The sequence below is a fragment of the Diadema antillarum genome, unplaced genomic scaffold (assembly GCF_040938485.1).
Source record: "Diadema antillarum isolate AM-2024a unplaced genomic scaffold, OU_Dant_1.0 seq00002906_RagTag, whole genome shotgun sequence".
In the NCBI taxonomy this organism is placed as follows: domain Eukaryota; kingdom Metazoa; phylum Echinodermata; class Echinoidea; order Diadematoida; family Diadematidae; genus Diadema; species Diadema antillarum.
The window spans coordinates 1-10,752 of NW_027273500.1; the positions used below are offsets into that span (position 1 = coordinate 1).

Sequence of the window (10,752 nt, forward strand, 5' to 3'; positions counted from 1 at the left end):
ATCAGATTGGTCGATTGCCAATTTTGTTTGAGCAAAATTGGATAGCGCATGGCTGACGTCACCCATTTCCATTGACTCCCGTGTTAAATTCACGATTGACTCGAAGTTTTTTGTTCAATCGCACAGCTCTGATGTCACAATAAGCAAACATTTGTCGTGCGCACTCAACAATTACAAGCACGTACTCTTGTCACTCATTTTCGTAAACAACTTTGTTTCGCGTACGTACATACACAGTGACTGCGACTGTGCGGCTACTCATTCGTCTTTCACGGAATATGGTTGCTATTTCTGTGATAAATTCAAGAATCTGTGTGGACCACATCTGTTGACGTTCAAGGTGTTGTATAAAACAAATGGTGTATGGTCTTTACTCATGCAAAGGAACAAGATTTCGAACTCGGTGAAAGATGAGGCGCACTATTCAACTCGGCTTCGCCTTGTTGAATTGAGCGCCTCTATCTTTTACCTCATGCGAAATCTTGTACCATCGCACTCGTGACCATTCACTATTTGTATACTATTGTGACTCCTCGCAGCAAAACTCACCCGACAAAACCTTTGTCCAGGGCAGTCTTACAGATGAGCGCTGCTATACAACATAGCTCTCCCTCATGGTACAAGCACCTGTTAAAAGATCAAGAAACCCAACATATAACAGGCAGTACGTTTATTCGAATGATCTCACCTAGCACTTACAATACATGTTTTACATGGCTCATGAAAGATGAAAGCATTGGGCAATGAAATTCAGCAAACTCAACAGTAATACAGGTAGCTGATACAGCTTACAAGAAACCTCGTTACTTGATTTGCCGGCCAAGCTCCATCACTGTTCTCTTAAATAATTCCTGTTTTTATTTGACATAGGGGACCAATGTCACAACAGACTGGACATCTTCACTGATGTGCAGAGCCTGTTTCCTTTTTAACTTTTTGTACTTACATTCACATATCATCGATTCAATTTCAAATAATGCTTCACAAAGAATATCATGTTTGCCTTCAATGTTCTGAATTCGGTGACTAGGCAAGGCTATTAATACAAACAGGGCTGCTTCACAAAAAATTCGAGAGAAAACTGCATATCAGGAAGTGTGCAGGTTAACAAACATGCTGGAGAAGACAGCGAAAAATCTCTTTGCTGTCTGGTTTTCACCTCATATTGTCACTCTCAAATGGTTTCCGATTTAAATGTTAGCGGTTACCATGGACTGACACTGTTTCCCATAGTTTGTTGCTATTCTCTAAATTCCTTTATCCTGCATACAGTAAATGCTATATATTTCATGAGGTTTTTATTTCAGCAAACTTCATGAGTAAGGTGCTATTTGTGAATTCAACAAGTGAAAATATCAACTCTGATGCTGTCAAGACTTTGACATGCACACATACATTTCTCCATCCATCGCTGTACTCCATGACTGCATATTAACCGCTCAAAAAACTGTTTGGAAATCCTAATAGAATTAGACATGCTTTGTGTATATATAGCACACACAAAATATGACAGGCTTACTTGTCAAGTATCTTCATGGTGATAAGACACTGGGTTAATATCTTCACGACCCTAATGAGGTTGTTGCCATAGTAGCGATTGATCTCTGCGTCCGAGAGCTCATCCTCGTGCATGACGCTCCCTGGAATGTCATTGGCGTTAGTGGTAGAAGGGGTTGGTGTCTTGTTCTCTAAGGACCTATTATGGGAGAAAGTGACATGAAGACAAACTAAAAGGTTTGATCATTACCAGCAGTAATTACACAGGTAAAACATTAATCACGCTGCAACAGAATTTTGTGTGACTTGTATGTGAACCACTTGTACTAAAATCCTTCACTATCAAAGTACTCTACTATATGGACTCCTCAATTTTGACAGAAATGATGATTTAATCTGCGACATGTCCTCACTACAGATAGTCAATGCTCATCTGAATCTTAATTTTTGTTTTCCTCTGCTATATACATATCAGAATGTTTGCAATTATCTCCTGAATCTTAATTGAACTTTTCAGTTTTGAACTAATGTGCTTAGAAAAGTCTGCACTAAGCGCCATGTATATGTAATTTATATTGATTTATCATTACTAATATTTTCATAATCTATACCAATGGACTCTTAAATGCACCTGATAGAATACTTCACAATATACAAAGGTCAAATGCCAACATATTAAAGGTACTGTTTACCACTGGGAGCAGTGATTAAAAAAAAATGTTTGAGTTACCACATTTGGTGCATATGTGTAGGTCAGTTGTATCACAAAACATTCTACCATATAAAAATTTTGCAGCAAAGCCAAAAACATATGGAAATATTACTAGTTTTCTCAATAAACCATAACTGTAGATGGTTTATTCTAGAATACCTATTGTTTACATTTTGTACATTTAATAATACTTAATGTTAATTATACTGATTAACATTTTTATTTTGGTTGTTTCTATCCCTAAATCACATTTTAGAACTATTCTGAAGCACTAAAGCTGGGTTTTTGTTTCATCTGCAAATGGTAAATAATTCCTTTAAGTTGATCTTGAATTATCATGATACCAAGTAATAATCATTCAAACACAGGTGAATCATGTGAATGGACAGACATTAAAAGATATAAAAGAACTTTGCACCCAATCACATCAGTGACATATATACTCCTCCCTGTCTTAAAGGTGTGAATATACCTTTGAGGAAATGAACTAACACATGACTACAAAGCTACTTTGATGAATGGATAAATAGATAAATAAATTAATGAATAAATGCACACAGAAACCCAAAATACTTATCAAAACAATCAAATGAATACTACATGTATATGAATTTATAGACACACACATACATACAACCATACATAATTACATTAACAAACAAAGATGAAGTACAAGTAACAATTTTTCCTCTCTCTGGGGATTTTCAATCTTCAGAAGTGTACTCAACTATTGGTACAAGATAAGTGTACACAGCTCCATGACAACTAATAGAGACAGAAAGAGGAAAGAATGAAAAAAGAAGAAAAAGAAAGAAACAAAGAAAGAAACCAAAAGTTCTGAAGAGTACATTGTCCTAATTTGATGAGAAGAAGCATCTATAATTCAGAAAGAGGTCAAATTTACCTGATGTCTTCCTCTGTGAATAAGACAGGCACAAGATCAGCTGGGAGAAGGTTCCAAACCGAGGTACCTTGGTGATGACAAACAGTGATGATAAAAAATATTCATTTAGCATAAACTTGTGAATAAGACAGGCACAAGATCAGCTGGTTCCAAACCGAGGTACCTTCATGATGACAAACATTGATGATAGAAAAGATTCATTAAGCATAAACTTGTGAATTTAAATTGAGGGCAAGCATGTAGAACAAGCCAATAAGAAGTATCAATTTCCCATGTCAGTTGAAGAGGCCATATGAATGCTGAGCTGACCAATGTTGGCTGACAATAAATGCTGAATGATACAATAAGATTCCAAGTGATTTCTGTAAAGCCTGCCGCACACTATACGACTCACAACTATACGACTGACAGACTTTGGATCTGAAATAAACAAGCGTGTTTATTCTGAGGCTTTTGTGATTTATTTCGGATCAAAAGTCTGTCAGTTGTATAGTCATGAGTTGTATAGTGTGCGGCAGGCTTTAGAGGCCGTTGTGAGGTAAACCACTGGACAAAGACATATATCAGGAACTCTTGTCAATTCCTTTGTAAAGATAAAAATTGGAAAATCTCTGAACGGTAGTGCAAGGTGGTTTCAGGGCAGGGGTGGGGTCTTTCCACCTCCCTAGTTTAGTGGCAGCATGTGGGTGGCTATGACATCTTCCATTGTCTTACAGGGAGAACATTTCATCTTCTGTAAAGTGCTTGTGTGTTAGGGAATGTATATCTTTGCTGGGTAGTTCAGCTTATTTCCAACTGTGTAGTCATGTTTTGTGTTCAAGCTTTATTTTTCCATGGATTTCTTTACATATTACCTAAATTGGTGTCTGCCACAAAGGTAATGACATGTGCTGATGTGTGAAACACATGCTTGCATTTCCAGCATGTGGTTTGTTGGAGTTGTACACAGTATCAATGCACACAATGTATTTATACATTTTAGGTTTTGACAGGAAATGACAATGGACTGTACTTCACCTATATTCCCTGAGTGTTGTCAATGCATTTCCTAAAAGTACAGTGTCATCTCAGACACTTTTGAACATTGTGAATAGTCTTTAGATGATGCTACATAATTTGCCAGTATAAATTAGCCTGTGTATGACACCACTGCTTTGTTAAAAGTGACAGCAAGTTCTCCTTTCATATCTAGCTGTCGTCCTGTGCAACAACGGCTCTTCTTCCAACTTGCACTCACCGTAGTTGACAAAGATCTGGACGAGATCTTTGACAGGGGGTGCAAATGGTTCACAGTCGGGGTTCTTCTCGGGCCAGGAGTTCAGGATGGACCACAGATTGTCGTACATCGCCTTTACCACCTGACAGTCTCGGTGCACCGACACTGAGAGAAGGACAGGTCATAGAGACAGGTCACTTGCAGTGGTAGAAACGTTAAAAACACTGCCTAGAATGCTCTTTTGTAATAGTGAAAAACACAATCCATTTCAAGAAAGACATATCGTAAACTCTTGTCAATTCCTTTGTAAAAATAAAGCGTAACATTGTGCATGGATGTGAGAGCAAGTCTGTAGAAAAATCAGAAAATCTCTGAACGGTGGCGCAAAGTGGTTTCAGGGCAGGGGTGGGGTCTTTCCACCTCCCTAGTTTAGGGCCAGCATGTGGGTGGCTATGACATCTTCCATTGTGTTACAGGGAGAACATTTCATCTTGATTGGGACTGGCATCATTCAATCTCTGGTGAGATAGCAACATTCTGAAGAAGCAAATCGGCTTGGGCAAGTAACCAATACAAGGTGAGGCAGAAAATTAAGGGATCAAAACAATGACATTTTCAAAATGGTCATAACAGAACAGTCTAAAATGTGAAGATTTTACCAGTTCAATGGCTGATTATGACAGAATGGCCACAAGTGAATACAGAACATCATACAAAAAAGATGTTATGCATAAATTAGCATAATTAGCATAATTTGGAAAACACTACCATGTTTTGGAAAAAAATAATGATCTATTCTTGGAGATTATATAATGGGTAATATGTGTGCCAATTTTGCCAGGATAGCGTGATCGACGGCTAAGATCGGGGGGTGCAAATAAGCCCCCACCCCCTCCATTTCAAAAATGGACATAGCCCGGGCTATATAGAATTAATGGTGTCAGAGTTTTTAGTGTTCCTCATAGGGGTAGAATCTCAGACATACTCAGCTTCAGCATCCAGAGCATCAAGGAAGGAGGGCAGGGCTTGGAGTGGTAGGCAATCTCTACCTGCCATGTCCGGACCAGCTCCACAAGCTCATCTGCACAAAAAAACAGAAGAGTGCAAAACAAAATACAGTCATTAACCTGCTCTAGTGGCTACCTGTCTATAATGACTACCTGCCCAAAGCAAACCACATGGGAATCCCTCCCCCCCCCCCCCCCACCCCACCCACAAAGAAAACATGTGGCTAAAAATCTGTGGTAAAGCGCCCATCTGCCTAACTCAACCAGCGATCATAGATTTGGTTTCCACCGGATGACTTACAACTGTGCACAATGACCACCAAGCGGTGCACTGCAGCAGAGCGACTAACATGCTACTATAGCTTTGTTGGCCATTTCATCAAACTGATGCTGCTAAAACTTGTCTATGGCTACAGCAACCATTGATCATTAACACAAATGACTTTATATAATCATATTAAAGGACAAGTCCACCTTCACATACATAAGGATTGAGAGAATGCAGCAATATCAGTAGAACACATCAGTGAAAGTTTGAGGAAAATTGGACAATCCGTTCAAAAGTTACGAATATTTTAAGTATCTGCGCAGTCACTGCTGGACAAGAAGACTACTACAGTGTATGATGTCACATGCGTACAACTATATAAGGAAAATAAAAAGAGAATTTCACAAAACTTTACTTTTTGAATAAAGTGCACAGTTCTTCGACTTGCTACTGACGTATGTTAAGGGTAATATTATTCCCCCTGCCTTCTGAAAGAGAGAAGTCGAGTGTTCTTTTGTTATGCAAGAAAAATGGAAATATGTTGAATTTTCTTTATTCTTTCTTTATATCGTTACCATACATTTGTAGTCTTTGTACTGAGATCAGCATATGACATGTACATTTGTAGTATGGTCGTATTCTGCCTCATACTGTGTACGCCATAATTATATTTTGCAAATTAGGAATTGTAAGACAATGTTGCAAGTGGTTTAATTCCCCATCTAGAACCACTTTGAGTAATAGGAAAGACAAATTATCACCTTTCACAAAATAAAAAACAAGCAATAAAATATAACAACACATTTTTGTGCTTCAGCTGGAAGCAATATTTGTACGAGTTGGTAATTTCTGAAATATCGATCAACTCTTGAAATTTGTAACGCTGTGAAATATATAGCCCATCTGCTACGCAATGATGCATACTCTGTTCAGTATTTTCTGTTTCTCGTTTCATTCATGTAACATTTTGCTTATTTTTGTCACAGCTTGCCGACGCCCTGAATATGGAGATTGCACAAGTGGAAGATTTCCTCCTTGGGATGACAAGGTACAAACACAATAATGTAATCCAGCCTTGAACAAAGGCCGGCCTCTTGAAAATAATTTTAAGTGCAAGAAACCAGAGGGCCAAGATTTCACAGGCAGGCAGGTATAAGCTAGCTCCCACCAGCACGAAGGATGGTTCATGCTGGAAATACACTTGACTTACGCTCAAGGTTCAATGAGTATGTTTACATTTTATACTGCCCCACTCTGGGACCTTCAATTCATCCTACCTTTATTCAGGGTAAAATATTATACAACCAGTATTGAAGTCATTCATCGGTTTATGCATGATGTCTATTATATAAGCTTATATCTCATGTGCAATCCATTCTAAGACTCATAATTTTGAGAAAAATTAATGTAATGTTGTTGTACATGCTGTAAGTACATGTAGTTGTGTGCCTTACGAGAAAGTGAGAATTGCAGTGATCTTTAAGATCAGCAGTACATTATTATGCAAGAAAGTTTGTAGCAGAATTGTAGGCTAATAGCACAAGGGTGATCTACCACCCCCCCCCCCCCCCGACAATAATACAATGTATGTTAGCTAGAATTGATCGCCAAAATTTTGATCACAGCTCAGTTTCTGTCTTCAATATCTTGGCCCACATGTGTTGTCATGCTTCTCCTTCAGAATACATGTAGCTGAAGATACAAAGAATGTATGGTTTACACTTTTCCCCTACACTTACATGTTCTCCAAATTTGTATTGACTTTCTGATAGCAGGATATTGATCATGAGATCACCTTTACCCATTAAAGACTAGTCCTGAGTATACTCGGATAGATGTCCGTAGAAAATGCATGTCATAGCAAAATAGCTCATCCTCAAACAGGTTAATATGGTATTTCATGTATAAAATACATTTCAACATCTTACTTTCAAATTGTGCAAGCTAGACTCTGGCCATTAACTTAAAAGTACTTTGAGTACAATTGTACATCATTGGCCCATGTCATGCCACAGTAATTGTTTGGGATGATGAGTACTGTACGAGCTGAAATTTTCGCGGTGGTTTTATTTTTTTTCGCGAATTTCGCGAATCGCCTTTGAACCGCGAAAATAACAATGCGCAAATAACTAAGTTTAGTTAGACCGCAACCGCAAAATTAACAACACGCGAAAAATGTCCGCCAAGTAGCAATTCGCGAAAATATCTGTACGTGAAAATTTCAGCTCGTACAGTATATGATACAATGATGCCTATAAACTCAACCACCATCAGTCATTATACCCCCGCCAAACGAAGTTTGAAGGGGGTACATGTATATACATTGTAGGAATCAGCGGACGGTCGGGCGGTCGGTCGGGCGGTCGGTCGGGCAGGCGGTCGGGCGGTCGGTCGGTCGGGCGGTCGGTCGGGCGGTCGGTCCGTTGCAAATCTTGCGTCGCGAACTACTTCCTCATTTTTCAACCGATTCCCATAAAACTTGGCACAGATGTGTGCCTTGGGTTGTAGATGTGCAAGACGTATTTTTTGACAGTACCCAAAAGTATGTTGCCATGGTAACGGCATATTATGGGCAAAAATGGGTACAAATCTTGCGTCGCGAACTCCTCCCACAGTTTTTGATCAATTTTTATGAAATTAGGTACAGATTTTCATCTGAATATGTTAATGTGCAAGACACATATTTCCGCAGTGGCAAAAAGTGCGTTGCCATGGTAACGGCATGTTATTGGTAAAATATAGGGCAAAATGCTTCATGGCAAAACTGCTTCATCAGTGTTCTTCCAATTCTCATGGAATTCATATTGAATGTTTGTCTTAGGATATAGGTCAGCATGACACATTTCTTGACAGTGACAAAAAGTATGTTGCCATGGTAACAGCTCACATATTATGAGCTAAAATGATAGAAAATTTTGTGTTGCAAACTACTTCCTCAGTTTTTGCCCAATTTCCATGAAACTTGGTACAGATGTGTGCCTTTGGTTGTAGATGTGCAAGACGCATTTTTTGACAGTACCCGAAAGTACGTTGCCATGGTAACGGCATATTAATGGCAGAAGATCAAGGAAAGATCTTGCGGATTTAAGTACTTCCTCAGTTTTTTGACCAAAGCTTATGAAATGTGGCACACACCTTGATCTTGGTGGGAAGATGTGGAAGACATATTTTTCGGATGTGTCGGAAGCTGCGTTGCCATGGTAACGGCATATAAATGGCAGAAGATCAAGGAAAGATCTTGCGGATTGAACTACTTCTGTATTCGACTGAAGCTCATGAAATGTGGCACACACATTGGTCTTGGTGGGAAGATGTGCAAGACATATTTTTTGGACGTGTCGGAAGCTGCGTTGCCATGGTAATGGCATATTAATGGCGGAAGATCAAGGAAAGATCTTGTGGATTGAACTACTTCCTCAGTTTTTGACAAAAGCATATGAAATGTGGCACACACAATAGTCTTGGTGGGAAGATGTGCAAGACATATTTTTCGGACGTGTCGGAAGCTGCGTTGCCATGGTAACGGCATTTAAATGGCAGAAGATCATGGAAAGATCATTCCTTGGGTAAGACTGTCGTCACGGGGCGGGGGTATTAATCACCTTAAGTGATATTTCTAGTTTACATTGTACCTGGCAACAGAGCATCTGACATTCGGGCAAATCTGTGTCATTTGACTGTTGATTGGATACTGTTGTTCTGACATCTTGTTTCTGGTGTCTTTTGAACAGTCTCCAACATGCAGTACATTAAAGATAAAACAGATAGGTAATACACCGTATCATGAATGATTGCTTGCATTATGTATTACAAATTATCATTTTTGTTTGTTTGTTTGTGTTTCAGTTTGACATGATTGAGGAGTTCTTTGCCCAGGATGGTCCCCGCAAGCTCATGTTCTTCTACCAGGAGACAATGGGTCGAGACACCCTGTATTCTAGGACTGACACTTCCAGCGTGGTGACCCAACCAGCCCAGAAACGCCTCTTCCTCACCACAGGTAAATTGCAACACAATGGATGCAGTTGTTGATCTGATTTGCTTTTACCATACATGTCTACACCATATTAGAAAAGATAATGCTTTATAAAAAAGAGATGAACAAAGCCAAAATCCTGTTAACTTTATAGTCTACACAGTGTCTGCAGTTCCCCTGTTCCCTTCTCTCTCTTCTTGTACTATTTCATCTCATTTCCTGCTGTTTTGAAATCAGAGAAGTAAAAATAGACTCCTGGCCATCCCATGAATATCTTTGCCACATGTAAGGAGAAATTCCACGTGTTCCCTGCGGAATCCATTGACTTGACACAAGAAGTATCAGGCTAAAAATAGAATAGGCTGGATGATTGATGCTTAAAAACGATATCAGGCATTACATGTCTGCAAGTTTCATTTTAGCATATTACAACAGTTTCCACCTGACATTCTGTTAAAATGCCAAGAATAAGAACTTAAATATCTATCCTGGTGTACTGTGCTCTTTAGAGAGGACTTCCATTCACACGTCCTTCTTCTCTTGTCTTGCAGGTACGTCTGAGGGGCTGAATGGCATGTGCTACTTCTTCCTCCGCTCCACCAACAAGGCCATCACGGTGGCCAACATCGCTGCCGAGGTCAACTTTGGCATGATGGACTGTGGCAACGGGAAGATCCTGGAGGGCTTTAAGACCATGCTGGCTAGGGTCATGATGCCCGCCCCTCAAACTCCAAGAGGTGAGCTATGGCTAAGTGTGCATGACAATCGATATGAAGTTTATGATGGTGGTGAGGATAACAATGTTAATAGTGCTTGTGATGTTGAGCATATCCTAACATTGGAGGTATTTCACCCAGGGGATACTTTTTTTTTGCAAATTTTGGGCTTAACATAGTTATGGTCAAAATGCTAGCATGCAAATGTTCATGGAGGTATTACAGATTGTACGAAAGATATTCTCAGAACAAATTGAGGTTTAACTGAAATCAGCCCAGTTCAAAAAGGTGTAATTGTGTGAAAGTTTCTACTTTTACATGGTTGGTGTGTTAGCTGGGATCAAGTGCCAGAAGATTAGACATTTATCATAAGGGTTAATGTGAGCATACAAACAGCATCATAACAGTGTTGGAAAAACTCGTAACTTGGCAGTGGTGATGTTCATAGTAATATGT

General features: G+C 39.3%; 2 protein-coding genes across 2 annotated transcripts; one reads left to right on the forward strand and one right to left on the reverse strand.

The window, feature by feature from the left end:
* Positions 1-56: 56 nt before the first annotated feature.
* Positions 57-9,258, reverse strand: LOC139715137 (SMC5-SMC6 complex localization factor protein 2-like). The gene is made up of 6 exons (XM_071626748.1): positions 9,237-9,258; positions 5,315-5,410; positions 4,351-4,494; positions 3,114-3,180; positions 1,520-1,696; positions 57-627 (listed from the first exon to the last, which is right to left on the reverse strand). The coding sequence occupies exons 1-6, from the start codon at positions 9,256-9,258 to the stop codon at positions 546-548; spliced, it is 588 nt and encodes a 195-aa protein (XP_071482849.1). The 3' UTR covers positions 57-545.
* A 198-nt stretch (positions 9,259-9,456) lies between these two features.
* LOC139715138 (dynein axonemal heavy chain 5-like) lies at positions 9,457-10,317 on the forward strand (the record flags this gene model as incomplete). Its single annotated transcript, XM_071626749.1, has 2 exons — positions 9,457-9,604; positions 10,132-10,317. Coding segments are annotated over exons 1-2 (334 nt in total), but the record flags the coding sequence as incomplete, so codon positions are not given.
* Positions 10,318-10,752: the final 435 nt, after the last annotated feature.

What these genes read in the sequence shown, in the direction of transcription:
- LOC139715137 (XM_071626748.1), bottom strand. Translation starts at nt 9,258, where the DNA reads ATGTCAGATGCTCTGTTGCCAG. An exon ending in GCTCTGGATGCTGAAGCTGA is followed by an intron (nt 4,495 to 5,314) that starts GTATGTCTGAGA and finishes TCCTTCTCTCAG; the next exon opens with TGTCGGTGCACCGAGACTGT. An exon ending in CCAGATCTTTGTCAACTACG is followed by an intron (nt 3,181 to 4,350) that starts GTGAGTGCAAGT and finishes GTCATCACCAAG; the next exon opens with GTACCTCGGTTTGGAACCTT.